Source organism: Anser anser (genome assembly GCF_964211835.1).
Source record: "Anser anser genome assembly, chromosome: 2".
NCBI classification, from domain to species: Eukaryota; Metazoa; Chordata; class Aves; order Anseriformes; family Anatidae; genus Anser; species Anser anser.
The window spans coordinates 135,673,478-135,700,974 of NC_139721.1; the positions used below are offsets into that span (position 1 = coordinate 135,673,478).

Genomic DNA, 27,497 nt, shown 5'->3' on the forward strand with positions numbered 1-27,497 from the left:
CTCTAGAATATCTTTGAGTAAAACGCCTTGTGCTTAAACACTGTAAGTGATTTTAGATGGAGGTTATAAAATATTGAGATTGAGTTTTTAAAGTTATCTTTTATATTGCTTATATACTGTAAAAGCTCAGGACAACTTTAAAATTGATAAGGGTGTAAGAATTGGTGACGATTAATGCCTTAGTTATATTGAAAATAGATCATGTGGAGATAATGACTACAGCTTGTCGGGCAAAAAAAAATGGGTAAGGTATCCGGTTAATTTAGGCAGCCTTCTGACTTTCAAACCTTTGGCAAACTGCTTTATGTGAATACAGTTATCTTGCCCACAGGACAGTTATTAACATCATTGTTCGGTACAGAAAGATCTTTTATGTATCAGTTTGAAAATATGGGGTGTAATGACAAGGACATTTTACCACTGCATGAATAGTAGAATGCCATATCTAAGTTTTACAAGGCAACTGAATTCACATAGAACAATTTGCCAAGGATGCAACATTTATACATTCATGTTTTGTTTCTTAGGCAACAAGTTAATTTGAAGATTCACAGAAATAAACTTAGATGTGGGAAATATTTATGGTAAAAAGGTTGAAATACTGGCATCCACCATGATTTTCCTCTTCCTGACAAGTGCTTTTTCATACTTCTTGGGTCTTCATCTTTTCACAAAATGCTTGATTAGGAAAATTGCTACAGAATATTTCAGAAGTGAGGAAAGAAAGAGGATAAAGGGTCTGAAAGAAGCTATTCATGAATGTGGTGGAAAAGTCATGCCTCTCTTTAATTTCAGTGCGGCAAATGACAGTAATTTTTTTTATCTGTCATTTCACACTGATGAGTCCAAGATAGTGCTGTAGATACTTTTGTTGTACACTAAACCATATTTGTAATATGTTATTTGTTGTTCTGTCAGTCTTTTTATACACTTACCTATCTGTAAAATACCTGTAGCTGGCTTTCTATAATTCTTCTACCTGGGTGCAATATTTATGGCCTCTTCATTTTTGCTGCAGACTTTCAGTATGAAAGTTTCCTTGTTTTTCAGCTTCCAACTCAGCAACTTGCTGACTAAGATCTCTAGCCGAGGTTTTTCAGGCTCAGACATCTATGATAATAAAAACACTCTCAGATGAGTTTAATTGCACTTATGTAATTATACTTAAAGCTAAAGAATATAGAGGAAACATAGGTATGTTTAGAGGTTATCTCTTGACCCTACCTAGTGCCAAAGCCAACCTTTGGCATTTTGGAGCTTATCTGAGATGAGTGAAAAATTTTTCAATGATCACTACAGATAATCAGTAGTTCTTCATAGCTTAATAAACACCCATTCAGCTGGTAAAGGTCAAGGCCTTTTTTGGTTCAGACACATAGCGATCTTTCCAATATCTTTTGTCTTTACAGAAAGATTAGTCAATTGCTCTTTTAAAATTAGTTTTCATGACACATAATACAATATATCTGAAAAGTAGCAGTTATTTATAACCATCTCGTATAAAATAAGTAAGGCTATTCTTAGTGCACTTCCTTGTACCCGTGGCCTTTCCATGCTAATACTTTCTGCTTATTGAGCCGAGCTAGTGACTTCACCCTGGTTTAGCAGAGCTGAAGGCAGTTTCATGGCATTAGTATCAATATGACATAATGCAGAACACCACTGCTGAACATTTATATTCATTGTTGGTGGGCCATGTTGAGGTTTGAAAGGAGAGATTCAGTTCCTAAAAATATAAACTCCAGATCAAGCTCAGCCTACAGATGTTTTGGGTCTCATTTGTGAAGTCTACAGTTCACTCAAATATCTGGCCAGTTCAGTCCACCCCTGACCATAATGCTGTGCCATAACCCTTCTGCTTTGCAGTGCTGGGTGGCGGACACAGTTGGGGATGGTGTCGTCTGTGCTGCTGGCTCTGGCAGACACCAGCAGGAGAAGGTTGCTGGTTTTGCAACTTTAATTTATTTGCTTAAATTTGATATGTCTGAAGCAATGTAGCATAGAGTCCAGAAACATCATCCAAGAAATTACTAGAAGGAACTTTTCATTACTTATTTCCTTTGTTATCCATCTGCATTCTCTTATTCTCTCTTAAAATGCTGCCTAATCTGTCAGTGTATAATTCTTGCTGTTTGCACAATATGAGGCTGCCTTATTGTATTGCCAGTGCTCAGTTGAATTGTTTGCAAAGTCCCACAACTTACATTGAACAGCTTTCCACTTGTAGCCTGTTTCCATGTAGACACCAAAGTTTAGGGGTGTTCATATGAAGCTGAACCACATCTTAAATCTCTGAAAGTCTTTCTGATGCACTTTGCAATTAGCCCTTATCTGAAATAACCTCTTTATTACAAAACTAAACTGTGTCACCTTACTTTTGCCTTCTTTCCAAGGTCATATATGAATTTGTAGAACAGCCTATATGCTGCATAGAACACAGTTCAGTGATATTAACTAAAACCAGCTTTTGTTATTAAGTAAAATTTTAAAAAGCTTTCTCTATTTGCGTTTCTGCAAAGTTATAGCATCTCAAATAAATCTAAATAGTTTTATTACTATATAAACTTTTTCCATAAAGATGCTGAGACATTTAAAATGACAAATTTAAACCCTGCTTCTATATAAATAATAATACATGTTAACTCATCTTTTCCTTATGCCATATTATTATTTATTTCCCTGACTAAATATATTTATATTTAACCAAATGTTGAACTTACATGATAACAGGAAACTTACAACTCATTATAAAAGATGATCATTTTAAAAGAAAAACATTAGAGAGGAACAGGAAATTTTATTAATAGTTAGGAATTGGGAACTGGCTAATTTCACTCTGTATCTCTTGTCTTCTAGAGCAGTCATTTTGGGCCTGTTCCCTGTTCCGTTTTTTTGTTTGTTTGTTTGTTGTTTTTTTTTTCTTTTTTTTTTTTTTGTACTGACTTTCTGGTGTTTATCAGTGATGTTTCACTAGGAAGACGTTAAATTTACGAAAGAGCAATTATATTGTTAATGCCAACGTCTAGATTATCTTTTCTCTCTCTCTCGCTAACTTAAAATACCAAGAAAGAATACCATTCACGGCTGTGCTTTATATTTTCTTACAACTTTGCTGAAGGTCATTCACTTTAAGGCATACTTCAGCTTCATCAACCACAACATATTATCTGCATTCTAACGTGAAACAAAAACTTACATCAAAGCGTACTACATACTCTATCCAGCTGTAGAACATATAAAGAAAAATAAAAAATGAAAAAGAAAAAGAAAAAGCTTTTGTAGTTCTTTTGAAGTTACCACACCCAATTAATTAAATTGCAGAACTTTGATTTGTAACTTTTACCTGTGATAAAGACATTTTTGACTCTTGTCAAACTGCAGCTTGTATGAGTAAAGAACTGATTGTGTTTTGTCTCACTATGAAAGCATGGTTGGCCTACAGTATGATCTTGCTGGCTGATGCAAACAACGGTTTCCCAAAGACAAACAAAGAAACAAAGAAAAGACAGGATCTCACTTACAGAAGGATTAAAAGTACTAGAAATATAAAGTCAGCAAAGAGAAAAGCCATGCTGTGCTTGGTTCTGCTCCAGTAATATCCTATATTGCTGCCTGGATTGCCAGGAGTCGGCTAGATGGCTTGTTAACAGATGGTATGTTGATTAAATCAGTAGTGTTTGCTTTTGCTAGGCTAGCTTCTCAAAGATCACATTGAAGTTATTACAGGAAGGCATAGGCTTTCGTAAGGGGACACAGGAGGTAAAGTTAGTATTCTCTATAGATGAAAACAAAACATTTACTTGCTCTGTAAATGTAATATATTCTGCCCTAAGCACCAATGTCCAGAAGCATTATCCAAAGAGAATCCCATCTCACTTCCAACATTTCTAGTAGCCTGCTTTGTGTGATTTAAGAGCTGCTGTTCTACATATCTCTTATCTGCATTGGCTAATACAGGAAAATAGCATTGTAACTGGCTACGACATTTACTTGCATCGGATTTATTTGTTACCTCTTATGTTATATTCTTATATTCTTATTAGAAGACACCTATGCCGTTCAATAGTAATAACAAAGGGTTATAGAAAAAAATGTAAATATTCTAACACAGAAAACATTTGTGCATCTTAGTTTCCTCTCTAAAAGGAAATAGAATCACCATGATTTTTCTAGAAAACAGAGGAATTCTAAGAGTGAATGTAATGCCATTTATTTTGATCAAGAAAACTTCTCAGTCCTAAGTTTTTGCTGCTTACATTTTTGCAAAGCTAACGTATCTCATTGGGGTTGAAAATGTAAAATGTGCGGATCCACATTTTCCTAGTATTCTTGGAGGTAGATAAATGAATTTGCAACATGCATATGCCCATTACTGAGCTTTTCATTAATTGATTTAGATACTTGCTTATTTTTTTAATATCTAAAAAAGCACATTCTGTAAAATTGCACAAGTGAGGTTCTGTAAGAGTGTTTGTATTCAAGGCAATTTTGAAAATCTATTAGTGAGGGACTGAATTTTCAAAAGTTCAGTGGACAATTTACAAACAGAATGATTTGGTTACACATTATAAAGTTGGGGCATAAAATCAGGAAGTGGACATGACCTGTGTGGCTAAGGTAGCCACTCATAAGGAAGTAATGAACAGGGAATTTGTATGGTTATCATTTCAAAAATAACACTGGGTTTGTTTGCTTAAACTCTTAGACCAGCTACTGGCAATAAATAACACATTTCTATAAACCCTGATATATTCATGGAAAGATTGAGAACAACACATTCTTTAAAAGCCACTGTTAAAGTGAGTGCTTTTAACAAAAACTCTCAAAGAATTACCAGCTAAAGTTGTAAGAACAGATGTGTATTCAGACTTTTAAGGAGATAGTTGAGTTTGAATGTGGGTATTCAAAGCACTTATTTCCATGAAAACATCTTGGGATAATGCTTCTATGAAAAATCCCTTGTTGCAGATTTCCCTGAAAATGTGTCCCAGAATGAACTGCTAAGGGTTCCTGCTTCTCTCATGACTTACAAATTCTTTCCTTACTTATCTGGCAAGTTATATGTTTCCCAGGAGACTGAAAAATCCAGTTTCTCTATAAAGAAGTATAGTTTCAATGTAGCACAACTACCTTAGAAATATGAAATATCAGTAATATATATTAAATATCTGTATCTGCTTCCATTGTTGTTTCAAATGTTCAAAAAGATCATCATATTTGAAAGTGTATTTTTCATTATAGCTTATTTGTTATATCTTAGTCATTAATATCGACTCTGACATACAGACTTTTTGTGCCTTGCAGTGTGTATGTGCTTTCCTAAAAGTAAAGAAGCCATTTATGCTGGCACTAACTGGTATTCATCATAACATAGCAAACTGTTTGCTGGGGGGTAGACTGTTATGTATTTTCCAAGCTTAAAATGGTACAATTTTAATATGTAAAAATGTTGATCTCAGATGAAGTGAAATTTTCCTTCCTATTGCTCTAGCTGATATTAAATGCAACTTGAAGGAAAATCCCAATAGAAAGAGAAAAAAGGATTTGAGTGGAATGTTAAACAAAGAGAATGATTACAAAGAAGCTATTTTGAAAAGTAGAATTTTCCTTCTGAGTGTAGGTAATGTTATTATTGGCAGTGCTCTGTTGTTTTAATAAATTTCACATTTCTTGTAGCACTATGTAGAAGATAAAAGAGAGGCTTGCTAATAGCCATATGAACATATGATTGATATATAGTCTTTAAAACAGGTAGAAATAGTTTAAGTTTCCAATTTTGCACCTTGTCTGGAAAAAGGCTCTTTTTTTTTTTTTTTTTCCCCTCATTAATCTTCAGACATCCTCCCCTATCAGGGAGTAAAACATTTAACAAAACCAAAATTTTCATGCTATTCTACATTCTTTTTATTATAATGCCTACTTACAGTGTCTGCACCAGTACCTACTGAAAAACAAACAAACTAAAAAGCTGCTCCGAAGCTGGTTAAAGGACATCAGTTATTGGAGAGAAAAAAAAAAAACTAGATAATGTTTTCATCGTGGTTAAAGAAGAGCTTTTGGAAAAATGTTAACTTCTCTGGGACTGCCATCAAGACAGTGCATGCATTAGCATAGCCCTAGCATGTGGGTAAACTTGGGCAGGAAGAAATAAATTGTAATAGGAAGCATTCCTCAGAGTTATTGTCCTTGGAAAGTTCTGTCAGAAGCTGTCAGAAATAGATATGAAACACGATGTCTGTTTGGACAACAGGCCAAAAAAAAATTGGAAGACACTTTCCAAATACAACAAAGGGGTATGGTTTATTATTTCAGCTGAGTTAGGAGGATGTTATTTACCAAACATTGTTTTTCAGAATGGAACAAGTTCCTACACGATTTCTTAGGTTTAGTTTTGACAAATGTAGCTAGTGTGATTAGTGGCTTTCGCTGTATTGAAAGTAGCCTACTTATGCCTAGTAGGCTAGCATGCTGCTGTCTTGGTTTTGGCTTTTGGTTTTCTTTTTCCTTTGTTGTTGTTGTTGTTGTTTTGGAATCTGGTATATTTATGTAATATATTTCAAGTTTGCACATATCTTTTGCATTTTTTCTCTGTGGCATGCTAATTCATCCTGGCACAACACACACCCCAGGCTGCCTTTTCCGTGGTAGAGATGACGACTGAGAGTTTGAAAAGCTAACACTTTGCTCACTGCCTGGCCATGGCTGCCACCCCATACCTGTGTGAATGAATGAGTGAGAGGGCACAGGAGTGAAGCACCTCGTCAAAACATGAATCTACAGCTCTGCCTGTAGGGAAAACAAACAGTGAGTCCAGCAGCAGCTACAGCTGGCTTGTGTGTGAATATGTGTGCACCATTTCTTGCAGTAGCAGTGGGAGAGGGCACCTCTTGTGTATGTGTGTTTCCTCTTGGAGCCTATGGCTGCTCAGGCTGGAAGCCAGAGTGGGGATCCACCTCCAGCAGCTGTCAAAGCCAGATCATCTTGTCAGCATGTGAGTTTAGTAGGAGGAATGGTAACCACACTAGCATGTTTTAAGTAAATCTTGCAAAATACTAAAAAGAGTACTGGGAGAGATTCTTAGTGGCAATGGATAAAGGAGGAGAGAGAAAAGCCAAAGCAACTGCTTTGTCACCTTATGGACTTCCCTATTCCTACAAAGAAACCAAGTTGACCAAAGCCTTTTGAATCAAAATGAATTGATTTCAGTAGGCTTTTGATCAGACTCAGGAAGTTGGAAGGTAGCAATTATCAACTATTTATGTTGTGTCAGTTTTCCAATCTGCCACTCTAAAAGTGCCAGCATTTACAGTGGTCTGTGTCTCATTCTTTCTGTCTGAGGCACCTCTGCCTTGAGGTGGAGAAGTCCATCCCTAACTTTATTATAACCAGACCCTGAAACCACAAGAGGCTGTATCTGTTAGCTCCACTAGTGAATTAGAGAGCTACTGAAATAAGAGCTGGTAGTGAGTTATGGGAGGCTACAAGCTGAAAAGCAAATTTTCTTGGGCACTAGGCTGTTGTGCTTTGCTTAACATTCTTCCAAAAGCCATGTTTTGTATATCTTGATCACCTTTGCAAGAAGCACAGCTGCAGGTAAACACAGCAGAAGTGTCTCTGTCCTGGAGAGTGTCTCTATGCATGGAAATTTGTTTGCAAAACTTTCTACTGAAACCTTAATACAACAGTTTTACCTGTGCAGCTCCCATAGGGATGCCTTTGCCTGGGAAGCAGAGCACACCAGCGGGCACTGGACTTTGCTGGTACCGTTCGGCCAATGCACTTCTACATGCTGATGCAGAAGCTGAACTTCCATCAATACTTAGCTGATTGTGATCTGTCAGCATTAATGAAATTCAGTAGTCAAAATTGCTATGGTTGGAAAAGAAATGGACGTTTCTAAGTCATGAAAACCCTCCTGAAAATGTTGCTCTTAGTGTATATCATTTTCTAAAGAAATAAACATTTCCTTACATATTTTCCCTACTTCTTGTCTAAACAGAATCATCCCAGAAAGCCCTGAAATTCAGCTAAAGTACAACGATGTTAAAACAGAGAGCTTGAAAAGAGAATTAAAGAGGATGCAAATGCTAGCTTTAGTTGTATTATTCTTGGCCTTCCCTAAATTTCCTGCTGATGGGAAACAGTTAATAAAAATTGTTTTTGATCAGCTGAATTTAGAGGACAGCATGTTCAATGCCAAATTAATTCCATGGAAGAACTGGAAGTCTAGATGATGGGCCATTTGAGGAATTTTTTTTTTTTTTTTTTTTTCTGGTCAGTTTCAAAACAGACACAGGAGATAAAAAAAACAGCTATGAACAAAACAGGCCAACTGTATCCTGTGGAGCATCAGGCATGGCATTGTTAGCAGGTTGAGAGAAGGGATTTTCCTCCCTACTCTGCACTGGTGTGGTCTCACCGTAAGTACCGTGTGCAGTTTGGGTGCCACACTCTAAAACTATTAGAGAGCATCCAAAGGAGGGCTACAAAGAAGGTGAAGACTCTGATCTCAAGCATTAGAGTTTGCCTAGAGATTTCCATGGATAACGTGTCCCTCACAGTAACCCTTAGTGCATGTTGAATAGCTAAACTCACAAAGCTATTCTGCAATCTGTCATTTATGACTTAAAGCTAGTGCACTTACTCCTGCAAAAGGCAGGTCCTGAAGATATTTTCCCTTTAATTTCTCCATTATTTAGAACAATTATTTTCCCAAACTATCATATTTATAAGGAATTCTAAATAATCTTTGAATTTGCAGGTCTTCATTGTAAGTGAATATAATATATAAACATCAAGTCAGTGAAAATGCACTTGAGGCATACTGTTGTTAAGATGAGGAGGCTGAAGTATTTTGGAATTTTGTCCCAGCAATATTGCAGATTTCATCTGTTTTCAGTTCTTATAATACTTCAGTTTCCGTCTAATCATCAAGCTTTGAAGAAATTGTTAGTATTTAGATTTTAGTGTTCCTACATAGAAGAAATAGTATGTATTTAAAGACACAAGTAGGTCCAGTGAGATCATGCTTAAAGACCTTTTCTATATCAGGGTCCTAGAGCAAATGCACGTAGGGGATATCATAGCAGTTGTACTAACTTTCGAAATAGATCAAAGTGCAGACCCTATTCATCATAGTGGTTGTATTATGTGAAGTGCATGGATTAAATATGTATTTGTGAATGGCTGTCTGGATTTGTTCTGATTTGGAGAACTGTCAAGCACTTAAATTTGTAACTGATTGGAAATCATTACTGTATTAGGTATACAACGTTTTAATCAGAAAATTACTCAGGTTAAATTAGATCTTAACTATTTTCTGAGTCAATGGTTTCAAAATGTATCCTCCAATGTGTCAGAACTAGTATTTGTAGTATCAGTCTGTGACAGGTTCTCCAGGCAATGAAATTCAGATCTTCAAAGTGTTTTATCTGCCTCACTCCTGCTTATGCCTCCAAATGCCTGTTAATTTGGGAGATCTGATGCTTATTTTCACCTGACCCTACATTGGCTTTGTAGAAATGTAACAAGAGGAGCTTCAGTCAAAGACAGCAATAGGAGCAACAGTTGTGATATGTAGCCATTGCTACTGGAAAATTATTTAGTCCTATGTATAAAGCATAAATACAGCTGGATTTCCAAATGCCTGTCTTCCTGGCAAGAAAAGGAGTGAAGGAAGCACATACCAAATTATTGAGTAAAATCAAGACCAAAGATATATGAGGAAGAAACACATTTTGAATGGCTTTATGACTTTATTATTTATCCCAGAAAATTGTATGGCCAGGATATTGGCCTTGCTACTAACCAAAACATTTAGCTTTAAACAGTTGTGGGGTTTTTTGTGGTTTTTTTTTGTTTGTTTGTTTGTTTGTGTGTTTGTTTGTGTGTTTGTTTTTGGTTTGGTTGGCTGGTTGTTTTTTACTTTAAATACATATTTCTATAGCCCTGAATGGTTGTGATGGACAGATACTCTGGGAGAATTTGATTACGAAAAGAGACTATTGCTTTAATAATCTGTTTCTGTGTTTTTTCCTCTAGGGAGAACAAGGTCCTATAGGTCCCTATGGTCCGCCAGGACTCCCTGGTGTTGGACAGCCAGGACCCAAGGTAAGTCTCAGTTATATGTCTGTGAAAGTGATAACTGTGGGCAGTCATTTTTTGGATGAAAGTTCTCATTTGCAGTTTTATCAAACTCTTATAATCTAAATATAAAACCTGTATAATACTGGTTTGTGTATTTGTGTAGAATGGAGATGACAGACCTGCTTTTCCTTCAACCCCAAGTTTTGATTATGATTCCACTGAAACAATAGGCCAGAAATAATGCCATTTAAATGAGGGTTAAATACCTGAGATCAGAGTCAAGCACTAGCAGATGATTGCACTAATGAATAATCATTCTTCAAGGCATTGAAATACATCTCAGTCACTGTGATATACAATCAAGTGACAGATTTGCTTTGCTATTTCTTCACTAGGGAACTGATATTCTTAAATCCTTTGCTGTTGGCATGAGGACTGAAACACAATCTAAGGTTCTGAGTGTTAATTGAAATGTACTTTCAAATGTTTCTAAATCATCATTTATGTTTGTTTTACCTCAAGAGATGTTAAGTATTTGATTTCCGATTTTTCTAATGAAACGATTAAGTCATCTATATATAAATGTTAAGCTTTTCAAAAGCGTCAAGTTGAATTAAGACTGAACTTAGTAATATTCTTTCTCACAAGGGTGCTACAGGTCGAGAAGGTAAAATTGGATTCCCAGGACCTCCTGGAACTGGTGAGCCAGGATTACCTGTAAGTCGTTGATAGATGAATTGGAAGTGAAAATAAATAAGTCTAAGCAACTTTAATTGAATGACAGCAGCTATATAGGGTACTGATTCCATAAGCCGTTCTACACAGCTTAGAGCAGCAGCTATGCCAGCCTAATATTGCAACAGTAATTGTGCATGAATTGCCGGAGTAGGAGAATTAAGTCATGTCCAAAAAAGTTTTGGTGAAATAAAAAATTGCATGGTCCATGTGAGCGAGATTACAGCATACAGTTTTCAGACGGACATGGAGTTGTATACTAATAGGCATACCCTTCCTAGTTTGAATTAAGGAGATATTTAAAAATCGTTTAAAATCAAATTTTAAGACGGTGAAAATCCAAGATCTGAGATGTTCCTCAACTCCAGTCTGTAATTTGAATTGCATCAGAAACAAAGATCCAAATTATATGCTTTTAATTACATCTTTCTCTTCTGAATTACAGTAAGTTACCTTTAGCAAGCTCTTTGTAGCTCTGAGAAACAGTTCTCCTAATAGCCTCCTTGGAAGCTGCTTTTAATTTTAGCAAAGGATTGTACTCTTTCTTCCACTGTTAAGTTAGTGCTTGCTGGTGGCTCTTTTTTCCTGCTGGTTAGAGTATAAAATGGTAGTTTTCTTACTTCATTAATAATCACAAGATTGTTAATTAAGAAGCCACAAATGTAGATGATTGTTAGAATTCATTCTAGTATTATTTTTGAAAGTCTCCTTGTGACTATAAAATATATTTTTCACAAAAAATGTAGGAACATTTTTATTTAATCAAGATCATCCTTAAAAACTCTTCAGTAGCTTTAAATAATAAAAGAGCTGAATTTTCTGGAAGAACCAAAAATATTACAAAACAAAAGAATTATTTCAGTGTTTCTGTAAACAAAAATTGGCATTTTCTCTTTGTGTATGTTTATCCAGTCATTTTGTATTAAAAAACAAAAAAAAAGTTCAAATTAATGATTTTCACCATTTCAGGTACATGAAATTATAAGGAATAAATTACAAAGCAGTAAATATATTTATTATAAATTAACCCACAATTTCATTTGGGTTTTAAGGATAGAGTCTTTAGACATTATGTCACTCAGATCATTTCAGCATTACCTTCTTCTTATCTAAATCCTCCAATTAAGGTTTACTACACTTCATTTAATTGCCTGGGCTCAGCCAGCTGTTGTGTAAGTGTTGCTACTTATCAGTGTCATAAGAGTTGCATGGAACTATATTAGCAAATTAGGCAAAATGTCAGTAAGAAATGTAATTGCTAATATCAGCTGATTTTTTTTTCTTTTCTTACAGGGACCACGTGGCCCTGATGGTCTGCCAGGTGAGAAAGGTCTACCAGGAGAGGGCATTCAAGGACAAAAGGTAGTTTTATGGAAATGTTTTTTAAAATTATTTAATCATAGGACAAATTTGCTTTAATGCCTAAGCTATTTAAGAGCACTGATCATTTTAGTTGTACAAAATATCATATGGTGGATCTTGGTCTTCTGAATCACTGTGCTCTCTGAATACCCCTCCTAGTTCAAAAGCTCTATTAAGATGATTACAAAAGAGTTGTAGTGTCCCTCTGAATGTAATAAGTTAATGATTCTCTTATTTATGTATTTAATAAGATACCTTTTTTTGCTAGCTTAATGAGATAAGTTGTCTTCTGAAAGACTATTTAGCTATTTATGTTTTTTATTGGAAGCAAACATTCAGGAAGTATTTTTGTTCTGTCTTACCATTTTTGGAAGCTAAAACTTGGGTTATATGAGTCTCTGTGGACAGTTACCTCATAAGGGCACGTGCCAATTTAATATGTGTGAACATTCCTTTTCTTAAAAATAAGTACAAACAAGCAAAGAGTTATGGTAAAATCATAACTGGGTTTCTCATCAAAGTGTATCCCTCTTTGAGTGGCTTCAAGATTCTCCAGAGCCTTGAGCTACTAAGCAAAGCAGATTTTTCTTCCTTTTAAGGAAAAGACGTTAGCCATGTCCTTGCACCAGAAGGTTCTGACCTGCTATCTACTTACAAAATGAACGCATTATTGCATTCTCAAAATGTACTTTTCTACTTCATAGTATTTCATTTTCTCCCTTTGAAGTCCTGTGTTCAACGACGCAATGAATACAGATGAAGCATGTTATGAATTGCAACTGAATTGCTTTTCTGTAAAACTAATAATTCCGTTGGCTGTTTTTCTTGTTTGTTTGCAAAGGAATACTTTTTTCCTCATTACCCACATTGTGTTGACCAGTTCGTCTTGGATCGTTTCCTTCATAAATTCCCATATACAGTTACAAAACTGTTACTTATTTCTAGGGTGAAAAAGGCTCTGAAGGTGCAACTGGTCCAATTGGACTGCCAGGTCAATCAATCAAAGGTGACAAGGTGAGACACAGAGTATTTTCCTGATCATATTTATAGTTATATTTATAGTAAATTAATGATGAATTATTCACACAACAACATGAGAATATGTTTTAGCTTGGATCTGAGGTACTACTTCAATGCAGCTTCACAAACTTCATAGCACTCATCTATACAAGTTAACTGCACTATGGACGGTATTCTATGCAGCTGGAGTTTGGGGGAAGAAATTGACTTTCCTCCTAAAATTATCTCGGAAATATTGTATTTAAAATATTTTAAATTAAATATTTTAAAAAAATTAAATAAACCTTGGGTTATCTAGTCTAACGGACCTGGGACAGGCAATGAACATGCTAGCTTCTGAAATTTGTTAGCTTTTTGGCACCCAGATTCTCAAAGAAGAATCCAGAACAATTGTAATTCCCTTGGCCAGAGGAGATTCTGGCCTGTAACTTGCATAGGTCTTGAGGATGACTGATGAAAAATGCCCAAATGTCATGTAGAGCAGAGACAGTGATCCAGATCTTCCTTCTCATGGTTTAGTGATGTAGCCCTATTCCTACTCCCTGTTTTATGCCTTCCCTCATGTCCCCATGACTCCTGCTCTCCTCACTGTCCCACGCTTGGCTTCTGTGAGAGGGGAAGATGACATTCCCATATGGAGTTACGTGCAGCTTAGTCAACAGGGTATGTTTCTCAGATGTGGGGAGTTTGATTTGAACTTACTCATCTTACTGTCCAGTCAAATGGATCTCTAAGATCTTCAGAGCAACGTAGATGGTCTATCTGTGAGAAGCATGGTCAATGAGCACCTGCCAGACCATCTCGCTCGAGGCTTTAGGTACAGGAAGACTGATGACCTGTGAAGGAACAAGCTGTCTTATTCCCATGTCTGTGTAGAAGAAAAATGCAGTGATGGCCAGGGCAGTAAGTGTTTGGGACCATTTCAGTACATAAGGGTTTCTGGTGTAAGTTAAACTAACTATTGCTTTGAAGGGACTGGTGTCCCACTTGCCGGACACCTACATGGATCTGTGCCACTTCCAATACCCAAATGACCTCCCGTAATTCCTCTATTCCATCCTCAAGTGCTGTGCAATACCTCTACAATACCACTTGACAAAGATTTTTCAACAATGCTCTCTAGCTGCTCTTTAAAAACAATACCCTCTAGCTGCTCTTTTACACTTGCAAGATTTTCTTCTGAGTGCTGTGCAAGCAACTGTATATTTCAATACAAGAAAATCTGCAAAATTAATCTCAGTCTGAAAAGATAAGATGCAGATCCCTCTAGATGTGATTGTTTACTGTTATAAATGAAATAGAGTTTGCAGGAAGGAAGAGGTGTTACCTGTGTTAGGTGAATTGCCATAAGCAGACTTTAAGGCATTCAAAATTCTCATTTAACTCAAACAGAAGCAGCAAACTTCAAGATCATACAGTTTGGGGACTACCACTCTGTGTTTAAATTAAATGTACTAATCAGCTATCATGGTTTATTGCAATCTAGCTCTCTGGAATACTTTTTATACAATACAGGGTGAACAAGGCCAAGTAGGACCACAGGGCCCGGCAGGACCACCAGGGATAGGCAATCCAGGAAGCCAGGTAAGTTTGAATCAGGAACAGGCAGACACTGAGCTGCAGATATGAAGAAGGCAGCTAGTATGACCTGAGTCAGGTATTTGTCTATTCCATTGTTAAGTTAGAAGACACCCATAAACTGCCTAGCTGTAGTGTGAAATCTGTCCTGCATTTATTCTATTCTTTTCATAAAGAATTAAATGGCAGCAACACATAATGAATTTCATCAAATATACTGCATACTACATCTGCTATTTATGAAGACTGGTGTTAATTCTAATCCTGTTTGTCTACTCCTGTGGCCCTAGTGGATGAGAAAGATGGAAGAGCTCTGTTACTCTTCTAAGAGAAAATGGCTTTGCTACCAACTTTATTAAAAAAACCCTATCAGATCAGTCCTACACTTTGGGAATGTAATGAACATTTGTATGTAGTTTTTGTTTTATACTTCATCAGAGCTCTAATTTTGATTTGGAGACGTTAAAAATCTCAGTGTTTTTGCATTTTAAAAGGCATCAAGTTAGTCTTCAGGCAAAGCTCCTTGACATTAATGGTTCCAACTGATATGAATGATTTTAGGATTAAGAAAATAGAAATATGATGTAATCTGCATAATTTGCATAGGAGATAAATCAAGTGCACCGCTTGGACAATGACATGTAGGGGCTTCATGAGGTAAGAGTCCACCACATCCGGATTTCAATCCCCATTGAAGTTTGTCAACAGTCTCGATTAGGTGGATGCAGAACAACAGAAACATCCAAAAAGATCTTTTTTTGTGTGTTTTGCTTTGTTCTGCATTTTTCGATTGTTTGTTTGTTTGTTTTTAGGAAAGAATATTAAAGTTCATGCTTACAGCATCCCAGTAAATCGGGGTTTAGATACTGAGAAACTTCCCATTGGCTTTCTCCCTGAATAGTAATTGTAGTCGCTACACTTGGATAAGGCTGTGAAATCCACCACATCATGTGACAAAGATGAGATAACTATTAACTGAAAGATAGACTCATGATGAATTTCAAATATAGAAAAATATAATGCATTAACTCATTTATTTTGATTTATAGGGTGTACAGGGTCCACAAGGAAATCCTGGGGCAAAAGGATCCAAAGGTTTTGGTCTGCCAGGTCCAAAGGTAATGGTTAAGATATTTAAAAAAAAATCACTAGGAAGAAGCAACAAGAAATGTATCCTTTTCTAGGCTTTTCAAGAGTGTGTTTTGATGAGATGAAAATGTTCACCAGCGAGCTTGTTCATTGGAGATAACATTTACTTTTGAAGCTTCGAGGAAAAAACACCCATTTATTAAGGTGTTCCCCAAACAGAGCATAAGACTTCAGCTGACATCCACACCTTTTTCAATATGGATTTTGGCTTCCAAATGAACACAACTTTTTAAACAAAGTGACTTTCAGACATGTTTATATCTAATCAATTTGCTGTCTTATACACATTGTGCTTAGCATTTTACTAAGCAACTTAGCTGTAAAGCAGCGATGGTCTGGAGACTTACGTCTGATCTCATCAGGCCAATTCTTTTTTGTTATGCTTGTTTGTCCATCAGCCTTCCATGGTGACCATGAGAGAGAGATGAAACCAAAGTCAGAAACACTAGGAGAGAAAAAAGAACTTATTTAGAGTTTATTTAGTAGGTGGCACTGCACCATAGCAAGAAGGAAAGGAGGAAGAGAACGGGAAAGTAAGGTAAAAAATTACTGCTGCCAAACTCCAAGCCTCCAGCAATATGGTGTCAGGTGAGAACTCTATGAGAGGAAAAAAGGGAATTTGACAAAATATTCAGGAGAACAAGTGGAAAAAAACAATAAACTATAAAGCAGTTGTGTGCTTAGTAATCACCTTGATTGGCGGAAGAATCACTGTAGTCACTGCATCAAAAGCAGGGAGAAATACAGTCATTTTCATCTAGATGTTACTTTGGCTTGTAAGTAGCAGTTACAGCAACAGTGTTTAATATTAATGCAGGGGAAAATGATGTAGTTCTGCAATATGTTATGTTTCAAGACATTTTCTCTACTGCGAAAAAAATATTTTAAAAAGCATAACTGAAAAATTTAATTCCGATTTCTTTAGAAATAGTTTTTGAACTACTGGAAGGAAGAATTGCAAGGGCAAAACTTTCTTTTAAACTGAGGTTCTGATTTTTCTTTATTTGGACTCATCTTTCTTACAGTGACAGCAGAGTCTTTGATATATCAGTAGGAAATAGAAAATAAAAGGTACTTAAATGGATTAAAACAACAAGAAGAAAGATGGCATGATTCACTTAGGCTTTCTATAAATAAATAAAATAGGTGCACTCCTACAAGTTACTGGGATTTTGACAGAATGGAATATTCCAGTCAAAAATCACTTGGTTTAAAATTTGACCACCTCTATGTGTAAAACAGTTGGTGAGATAATACAAGTAATGAATGCAGCTAAATTATATTCCTGTGTCAAACAGAAGTCTTTTTGTTACTAGGGTCAACAAGGTGAACGTGGACAAAAAGGAGAACCAGGACTCCCAGCAACTGGATTACGAGGACTTAAAGTGAGCCTGTTTTTAACTGCTTCTTAAAGTGTCTTCTGATTCTTTCCTGTGTTGCTGATAAATGATAAATGAAGTAGACATTTTTTTGGTATAAACTGACTACAATCAAAATAATAAGGAATTTCAATGATAGATGTTCCCTTAATGTCGCACTTTAACCCTTTAAACTCAGAATGCTGTGCTAAGGCTCCCACCCTCTCTCCTAAAGTCATTACTGCATCCATAACTGAAAGAATTTGTCCACAGTTTTTCTAAGCTAATGAGATATCTCTACAGCCTTCTAGAAAGGCTTCTACTATCTCTGTTCCTCTGCAGTGATTAAAAAAGACAAGAAAAAAAAGTTTGTGTGACAGCAGTGCTCATACTGCCTATGCGTTAGAAGAGGTGGTAAACATTTACAGCTTTGACTTCAGTTGCCAGTTTGAAACATGTATAACAGATCCTTGCCATTTCAAGTAGGGCTTCCCCAAAAATTGGCTAAAATGACATGGATATTTTGATTTCAGTGATTTTTCCAAGGATCATGGAAGAAGCATGTTGCAGGACTAGTTCATATGGATATTTTCAACAATTTGTGGCAAGGTCTCTCTTAAAAGTAACGCCTAGACCAGTTTATACAACAAGCAAGGCAGTTTCTAACCAACACCTTCATTTCGGGTACAGGCCAATTTATGAGTATCATCCACTTCATGCAATGCAATATCATTAAGTCAGATAAACCAAAGACTGTAATGTAGTTCACAAGAGAAATGATTAGGTTGGACAAGCCAGTCCAGCTGACCCGTTCTTCAGTCACAAATGCCTGACTTAGCAAGTAAATTGCATTCTTATCATATTATCATTGTGCACACAATAACAAATAGTTTAAATTCAAGTTTTTACTTGCTGAAAAATGCAAGTTTATTTAATACAAAATGAAGATTTAAGGATTAGGTGGAAGGCTTTAAGAGAAATTTAAAGTTCTCATTTTACTGGTTCTATAGACTATTTAACTGGGGATAACAACCTTTACTTGAACAAAAATATTGTATGTAATGAATTAATATTCCAACACACTGTTAGAAACATTTTACAGAATAATGATTAAAAAAAATGTTGATGGTGCAGATACAATTATTTATTCTTCTTCAAGGGAGATATAGGTCCATCAGGAGTCCCAGGAGAGAGAGGGATGCAGGGAGACCCTGGAAAGGCAGGGAAAAAGGTAAGGAAATATATTTTCCTGCATGTAAAGGCTGTAGAAGAAATAAGACCAAATTCAATCTTTATCAGTTTACAGGTATGTAATGTCAAGCAGTTCATCCTGGGGGAGGGCATGGGGCAATAGTTCTGCTAGGGAAAAGTGAGTGTGCTAGCTGAGAAGTTTCCAACAAATTTTATTAACAGTGGCTGCCATCTGAATCTGCAGATGTTTTACCTGTCCTGCCTTTTGTGGGCTGCTGATTTTCATTAATTTTCATGATTTTCTTAGAGAACAGATATCTTGTGTCTTACAGCCTGCTTAGATTTTTCCTGACACCTAGAAGTCTGGCTCCAGTTGATGCAACCTAGGGTAACCCTCAGTCTACCAGCGTTGTGAGCTGTGGCTGAAGTCTTCCAGCCCGGTGCAGAAACTATACGAAACCAGGGCTCCTTTTTTCCAAGGGAAATTCTGAGATTTTAAGAGAAACTCAGCCTTACTGAAAAAAAAAAAAAAAAAAAAAAAAAGGAATAATAAATTCAAAATGGTAGAAAGACGTTTAGAGGGCAGGAAAGCTAAGTGCCCAATTTCAAGCAAGTTAAATGGAGACTTTTCATAGAATCATAGAATGGCTTGGGTTGGAAGGGACTTTAAAGATCATCTAGTTCTCACTGCCCTGGCATGGGCAGGGATGCCAGCCACTGGATCAGGTTGCCCAGGGCCTCATCCAGCCTGGTCTTGAACACCTCCATGGATGGGGCATCCACAGCTTCTCTTGGAAACCTGTGCCAGTGCCACACCACACTCTGAGTGAAGAATTTCTCCCTAACAACCAATCTAAAGCTCATTTATTTTAGTTTAAAACCATTCCTGCCTTGTCCTGTCATTATTTGCCCTAGTAAAAAGTTGCTTTCTGAGTAAAAAGTTGTTTTCTCTTTTAATTCTACTTTATCCAAAGAAAATGAGCTGCTGAGTGAGCAAAACTCAGTGCTTTGGCTGATTGTGCAGCTCTTAAATTAGGGTGACACCTATTCAACATGTTGAAATGATGAACTGAATACAATTCGGTGCATGCAAATCAACACTTTTTGACTGTCTTTAATCATGAAGTATCTGAATATCTTTAATAAACATCTATTAAGGATGCAACTTCACATTTTTTTCAGCTGCAAGGGCAGTGCATATAGCAGTTTGACAAGCAACAGTCTGAGGCCGTAAGCTTCCCACTATGGATAAATACGAAACATTTCTGTTTTTATTTAATTAAAAAAACGAAATCACCTACTATTAAAGTGCTTAGAAATGAAACTCTCATTGTATCAGGAAGATACATCAGAATGCAGAGTAGATGTTGAGCTAAAGTTACAGTTAGATTCTTTATTTGGGAATGCTGTGGTTTCTTTTTTCTTTAACGTATTGCCATTCTCATGATCATCTTGGTACTATTGCTGTCATAATTAATTATAAGTGAAAATGTTAGCATTGAGCAGCTACCTTGTGTATTCAGGACAATGCAAAGAACATTTGGATGTCTGCAGTGAATAGTGGGCACAGAGATGTTATGGCAGTTTTCTGTGGGTGGGAGCTGTCTCACAGAAACGGGAGCCACCGGTATGCTGAGCAACAGCAGGCTCTATAATACCACATCCATCAACAGCTTGTATCAGAGATGGAAGTTTAAACATTTTAATCTACTTTTCATTTCCTGAATTACCTGCAGGTTTTCTGAAACCCTAATCTTACCAATATTATTCATAAATATTTGGTAGATATTTTTCCTTAGCATGATGTAATATGTGGATTATTTGTGAATTATTTGAAGGAGTGTTTCTGGCTAATATTTGAATCCTGGGTTAGCCTTCGGCTATAGAGATGCAGAAAATTACTGCTTCTTAAAAGTTGGTTGTCTCAGAATTGGTCAGCAAAGACTTTTTCTAATAACTTTGCATACATTTTTCTCCCACATATGAGTATACACATGAAATTCTACCTACAAAGGGAATGTGATTGCAGGAGGTTTGGGGGTGGGAGGTAAGAATATAGAATATTTTCTTCTTTGACCAGATTTTTAACTGACATTTTTGGGGAAAGTACTTATGCAGACTTTGTAAGTCCAATCATTGATTGAATCAATAAAATGAATAAAGTAAAAATTAACCATCTAATCTCTGTTAGGGGGAAAAGGGAGATCAAGGTCCAAGAGGCCCGGAAGGACCCCCTGGCAAAGGAGATGTAGGCCAAAAGGTATGGCTTAGCACGCACACTTGAGAAGTACTATAAAGTTTAGAAGGACTTCTTTTGTAATAGTTCAGATTCTTACATATTTTTTCTTTCATTATATCTTAAGTAGCAACTACCTTTTAACTGATGATTTAAAAGGACTTAAAGAGCTATATGATTCCTAGCCTGAACAAGTGCAGGAAAATCAGACTCTGAACATAGACACTAAAGTTAATGAGACAGTAGAGGTTTTCTAAAAGTTTGGCACAGAATTTTCATTACAGTTAGGTGGAAGCAAATTGTTTCAGTATGCTGATAGGGCAAGAGGAGGAACTAAGGAGAATTGGGTGACTAATTAGATTTCTAAATATGAAACTGAAAGCCTGGAAAGATGTATTAATAGACAAGCAAATGCTTTAATCTCGTACCTAGTTAAATTTGGGACTTTTGGGGAGATTCTAAAACTGACTGGGATTTCACTTGGAGCTAAGCATCTAAATACCTTTCTAATTGTGGGCATCATGGAGTTGTGAATGAACCTTTGCTGTGATTTAAACAAAAGCTTTGTTTCCATCAGGGTGACCCAGGAGAAAAAGGATCCCAAGGACTGATTGGTTATAAAGGAGTACAAGGCCCAGCCGGACCAAAAGTAAGCTTGTTCTTTCAGGGTAACCCTTCACTTTGTACATTGTACAAGAATCTATGGGATATATTTAATGTACAAATTTCTCAAATGTCTGATGCTTTGAGACAACACAAAAATAAAAATAGGAAAAGCAGAAGTAATTCCATCATTTGTCCTGTTTGTCCTGAATGAAATAAGAGTCCTAAGGAGAAAAATAACAGGTAAACATATAATTATAGACCTTATAGTTATGCTCAAGCACTGAGAAGGTAAATTAAAATTGTCCAAATGATTCTAAGGATAAACATTTTGCAAATTTTGACTTGGAAATTTTAACTTTCTATTGTAGTATTTTGTGTGTTATAAGTATCACTCTTAATGGACAGTAAATTGTAAAAAATACAAACATTCTGGTTATTCCATTGGCTTTGTAAGCCAGACACACACACACACAAATAATTACAGTTTAAAACAAATAGATATACAGTTCAACCAATAGTTATTTAAAGCTTGAAACTTGAACCACAAGAGCACAAAATTGAGTGTTTTATCCCAAATATTGTCCATTTTTTACCTAAAACTTTACAGATATTTTTATAATGTGAAGTGTTAAAAAAGCTTTTATCTACTTGTGCAGAAAATGAAACTGTTTAAATGTAGGTGATACTGTTTTGTAACAGGGTGAACCAGGAGAGAGAGGGCCACCTGGAGTTGCTGGATCATCTATTCAGGGGCCACCTGGACCAAAGGTGATTATCTAGTATGTGTTTACTGGAGACCAGAGATTAGAAATTTTTTAGTGTGCATTTCTGTCAAAGTTGAAAGAAAGTAAACTAAATGAGTGAAAATTTATTTTGGTAGTAGCAAATCTGAGTGAATTTTAGAGGTAAGGAGTACTGAAAAATACCAAAAATTAAAGAAGAGTGTTTGGAGGCCATTTAACATGGTGCTGGGCTTAGTGGGTGTCCTCCTTTGAAATTAATCACTTTGAATTCATCTTATTTTACATTTACTTATGCTTGCTTGCTTTTTTCTTTTTTCATGTAAAGACTAAAGATTTCCTGAAAGCAGCTGTAAGCCCCTGCAGAAATGTGTCTATGTACACTTCCAGGGAGTTATATGCTGAAGTAGAAAATTTTTTTGGAGGTGATTGTTTGTATGTCACTTCCAAGTGAATAACTGGCCTGTATTTTCTATTTAAAATGAAATATCATATGACAGATAGCTAAAGCTACATTCATCTCATTTTATCTATGGCAGAAATGTACCTGAAATGGATGGGACTTGTCCTTCTGAGTGAAATATGCAGATTTAGCATTGAAACCATTTGAATATTCATTATCACCCACATTTTTATTTTATGGATAAAATCAATGCTGTTTTTATAATATCCCAGTTAACTTCAGCATTAATTGATGCTCTTCAGTTTTGGTGTAATAATCACTACTGGATATCCATCCACTCTGGAGTCACTTTATCCCCAATTTTCCTCTTCTCTAAAAATATATGTGCACCTACACATATGCACATGTAGGTATTGTATACACAATGTACTTACCAGCCTGGCACCAGGACAGCCCAGGGGGCTAGGATTTGCTTTGGACTTGTTTGTGTATGGAGGATGAAGGAAAGAGAGAATGGAAGAAGCTCAGGTTACACCTGCAACCACAGAGAAGAAAGAAAGGAGTGCGAGTTGCACATATCTCTTATATAGGTTTAAAATCATAATCGTGTGCCAAACGTTATGTCAGGAAAATAAAAGTGTCATGCTGTAACACATGACTTGCATGAAGGCAGGTTTCAGAACTCCAGTCTGCCTTCTTGACATGGTGCTATTTTCCTGGTTAATGTGGCATTTTTGAGAAGACATGTAAGTCAGCCTTTTGATGACATTCTTGCTGAATAATAATAACTTTGTAGACTTCATTGTCTTTTTCACTCTGCTTTTATTCAGTTCAGTACAGTTCATACCACTTTCTTAGCAGACCAGCCATGATCCAAAGTCCTCTGGAGTCTGTAAAAGTGTTTTCAGGCTCTTCACTAAATTTTATGTCAGACCTTTTGTATGCAGTGACTAATGCATCAAAACAAGTAGTTTGGGTAATTATAAAATATAAGTTCATTTTTAGAAAAATTGCCTATTTAGTTCCATAGTAATGCCTTTATTTCAATAAATATCACCTATGTTTATGCCAGTTGCTCAAAAATATAAAAAGCTACACAGGTACATATTCTCTCTGCATTGTGGAAAGTACAATGATTAGTAGTATTTCCTTCACTACCAGCATATTCAAAGAACACAAGGCATTATAAATTTATTGTGCAGGAAAACTGCATGTTTTTCAATGCTGGGAGTTGTCATGGTCTGAGGTCTATTTATTACATCTCTAAGTGTTTGCTGTAGTAGTGGGTGATCACTAGATGTCTAACCCTTGGACATGGTTGTGTTTATTGGAAATTTGTTTATTTTAAGCTACACCCACGTTTGGGGATTTGAGTTTCATTTCCCTTGACAACCATTATGCTGTTACCAATACAGAGACAGTAACATTAGATAGCTGCTTTTTCTCATATTCCTCTCTCATGGTTACAGCTGCTCCGTGGTTTTGATAGAACCTTTCATCTTCATTCCCTAGTGAAAGTCCTGAAATTCTGACTTTCACACTACTGTTAAAAAAAAAAAAAAAAAAAAAGGTTTCACTGAAAACCAGCATTTTCTTTTTATGATCCTTAATGTAAAGTGAAATATCTGTTGCCTTAGATTAAACATCAGGAGCCCAAGGGTTAACATAAGAAAAGTGAAATCTGAGCCTCATTGCTTTCTAGGAAAGTCACTGGCAGAGCTAAGATTGCCAACAGTTATTCCGGGAATATTTGAAGAAAAATGCAAGTTGCTTCCTGGTTCTTCATAAAAGTCTGTGGAGCTTGCATTGCATCTGTAACCTTTCTGAACATACCCTGTCTGCCAGCACTTTGAATTTCTTTGCTGTCCTCTGGCAGAAACAAGGTTACACCAGCCTTACACCAGTCTGTGCTGGCTTGTGATATTAAAAACTTCATCTAGAAATACTGATTTCATATTACCTAGTTCAGCAACAGTCATGTCACTGTCAGAAGGAATGGAATATTAAACTGAAAATAACAAAGTATTATATTAAACTGATATTAAACTGAAAATAACAAAAATGTCTTTGGTTTTGTTTCTTTTTGGATAGGGAGATCCCGGACCCAAGGGGCCACCAGGAGATGACGGGCTTCCTGGAAATTCAATAATGGGACCAATGGTAGGAATTTTGAGACAAAAGTTGGAAAGTGAAGAAATGTGAGACATAATGCAAAGCTCTTGTGAAAATGTACAAACTGCCTGAACAACTTTCTCAGGAAAGTAACCAGCTAATTCTTCAACTTTTCTATCAACTTAAGTCTATGCTTTAAAATAAGCTTATACTCTTTTCAAAGAAAAAACTCAAAATATATAAATTAAACTCAAAATATATTAAATAGTACAGTGTATCTCATTCTGCAAATTTCCCTCATGAAGCCTTCATTAGGAAGATAGCTCTTGAAATTCATCTCCACCTTTCATTATCTCATGTTCTTTGATGCCTCTGTATGAGCAATATACACTTTTTTGAGTATGAGTTGACAGGTATTAGCTGTTTTAACAGTGGTGTTTCAGAATTACCAACCCTGCACATTCAAAAACATATGTAAAACACAAAATAATGGATTTTAAAAATAGATCTCTTTACACTTGCTTGTGTATAGGTTACGGAATGGGTTTTACTTGGTTAAATCCTTTACATTTTTAACTTCAACACTGACAAAGGGGTACAATAGTCCATTGCAGGTTTGCTATGCTCACTGTGCAAGCCTTTAATGGTTAACTGGCACCCCCTTACTGGAGGGTGGTGGATAGCACATTTATCTATTCAGTATTGATCCAGCAATGCATGCAGTAGCCTGTATTTTTGAATTTTCAACAACACTAAAATGATTTACTTTGTCTGTAATCTGGAATGCTAATTCACTCTGTTTTTCCGTAGAAAGAAGTGATAAACATGACTTAATTCTCCAGTCAAGTACTTAATCATTTAGGTTTTAATCATGCCATAACTTTTTTTTTCCTGAACAATGACATTGTCCTGTTCTTCCTGCTGCATAGGCAGAATCTCATCTACAAACTTTTTGAAAGGTTTTCCTCTTTTTTACACATGGTAATGTTTACAGAAAGTGAAAGCCATGGGCACAAAATGTATGTTTATATTCTGGTTTTTGTTTGTTTGTTTGTTTGTTTTTAAGAGTGAAGAAGCAACTGCTTCTACATTACTGCTTCTGGAAATGGCTTTAAAACCTGCCCTGGAAAGGAAAACAATTTAGATGAATTAATGTAGTATGTCATCAGCGACAACAATGGCACCTGCCTTGTTGTCAGTGCACTGACTTGCAGTGAGTCACTGGGATTATGTTATCCAGATCCCACAAAACTGTGGGAAGCAGTAATCATGGAAGTGCTCCCTGGCCATCTCTACTGCATTTTGGATGCAGCTATTAAAACAAAAACAAAAAGAACAAAAACAACTAAATAATCTGGACTAGAGAACTGTCTCTTCCAGCAGATTTATGACTTTGTAGTGGTTTTACCGTGCTAGGCAGCTGAACACCACAACCGCTCTCTCACTCCCCCTCCTTAGATGAGGAGGGGAAGAAGTAAAGGAAAGAACAACTCACGGGTTGAGATAAGGATGATTTAATTAAAGGAAAAAAAGTAATTATTAAGGAAAGATTATTATTAATTAAACAATTTAACTAAACAATTTAACTAAACAATTAACAATTTAACTAAAGGGGAAAAAAAAAGGAAAGGGGAAAAGGGAGGGGGAAAGGGAAAACTAAACAAAACAAGTAAAGGCTATGTGGAAGTGCAGAGGAAAGAAATTACTCTCTACTTCCCACAAGTGAGCGATGCTTGACCACGTCCTTGAAGCAGGGCCTCAACGCACGTAGCTGGTGTTCGGGAGGAGGACAGACGTTTTCACAACGAGAGCCCACCCCTCCCCTCTTCCTCCTTTTTCCACCTTTTATTGCTGAGTGTGACATCATATGGTATGGAATATCCCTTTGGTTGGTTTAGGTCAGCTGCCCTGGTGATGTTTCTTTTCTCGCATCTTTGCCCACCCCTAGGGGAATTAGGGAGAGTCCTGATGCTGTGCCAGCACTGCTCAGCAGCAGACACAACACTGGTGTGATACCATGGCTGTTTTAGCTACGAGTGCAGAGCACAGCACTGTGTGGGCTGCTGCAGGGAAAGTTAACATCCCAGCCCGACCCAGTACAGACTTAAGCAGATTTATAGCTATGCTACTAATGGCGAAACCAGCTACTTGACAAAATCCCAGTTCTGAAAGAAAATAATGTGTTAACATGTATTTGGTATTTACAGTGGTCTGGTAAGATTAAATGAAAACATCTGTTTGGCATTTTTTTACTGCACTAGAATTGGAAGTAAAAATAAAGATGAACTCATGATCCATGATTTCCATTGTTGTTTAAAAATGTCACGAAACATTTTTAAAACATTTTTTATTTTATCCATAATGTAAGAACTATGAATATTAAGAATGAGGAAGAGGTAAATTGCTTTTCCATTATAAAGCTATTTATGGGCTAAAAGCACTCTCATTGGTTAAATTCTCTCAGAACCGAGTCAGAATTTTATGATTTGGAAACTAGGAAGCATAAAGAAACATCTCCCAGGGCTCTTGCAATTTTAAATTGGTGGTAAGATTCAAGTGTTTGCCTTTAAAATCTTCCAGTGAAATTATCCCTTTGGACTGTACAATAAGAGAGACTCATACAGAAAAGTCCCTGAGATCCGAGCTGCTTGTCAGGAATCCATTTGTGATTTCTTGAAGTATTATGTGCTGCAGAAATTTCCAGGCACAATATGCTGATGAAATACACTGATGAAATAGCATTGTTCAGTCACTTGTAATTCCCTTCCCTTCCCTTCCCTTCCCTTCCCTTCCCTTCCCTTCCCTTCCCTTCCCTTCCCTTCCCTTCCCTTCCCTTCCCTTCCCTTCCCTTCCCTTCCCTTCCCTTCCCTTCCCTTCCCTTCCCTTCCCTTCCCTTCCCTTCCCTTCCCTTCCCTTCCCTT

General features: G+C 36.4%; 1 protein-coding gene and 1 long non-coding RNA gene across 3 annotated transcripts in view; one reads left to right on the plus strand and one right to left on the minus strand.

Moving 5' to 3' along the window:
• COL28A1 (collagen type XXVIII alpha 1 chain) overlaps positions 1 to 27,497 on the plus strand; it is a 64,960-nt gene that overhangs the window by 12,413 nt on the left and 25,050 nt on the right. For both annotated transcript variants that reach the window (XM_083826912.1, XM_083826911.1), the window contains 12 exons: positions 10,042 to 10,110; positions 10,735 to 10,803; positions 12,115 to 12,183; positions 13,129 to 13,197; positions 14,719 to 14,787; positions 15,831 to 15,899; positions 17,247 to 17,315; positions 18,448 to 18,519; positions 20,671 to 20,739; positions 21,293 to 21,364; positions 22,021 to 22,089; positions 24,556 to 24,624. In XM_083826912.1, coding sequence (XP_083683038.1) covers positions 10,042 to 10,110; positions 10,735 to 10,803; positions 12,115 to 12,183; positions 13,129 to 13,197; positions 14,719 to 14,787; positions 15,831 to 15,899; positions 17,247 to 17,315; positions 18,448 to 18,519; positions 20,671 to 20,739; positions 21,293 to 21,364; positions 22,021 to 22,089; positions 24,556 to 24,624 — 834 coding nt within the window. The remainder of the gene's footprint in view (positions 1 to 10,041; positions 10,111 to 10,734; positions 10,804 to 12,114; positions 12,184 to 13,128; positions 13,198 to 14,718; positions 14,788 to 15,830; positions 15,900 to 17,246; positions 17,316 to 18,447; positions 18,520 to 20,670; positions 20,740 to 21,292; positions 21,365 to 22,020; positions 22,090 to 24,555; positions 24,625 to 27,497) is intronic.
• Positions 15,918 to 27,394, minus strand: LOC310895479. Its single transcript, XR_014580727.1, has 3 exons — positions 26,283 to 27,394; positions 22,899 to 22,999; positions 15,918 to 16,375 (listed from the first exon to the last, which is right to left on the minus strand). It is a non-coding gene; the product is annotated as an uncharacterized lncRNA (long non-coding RNA).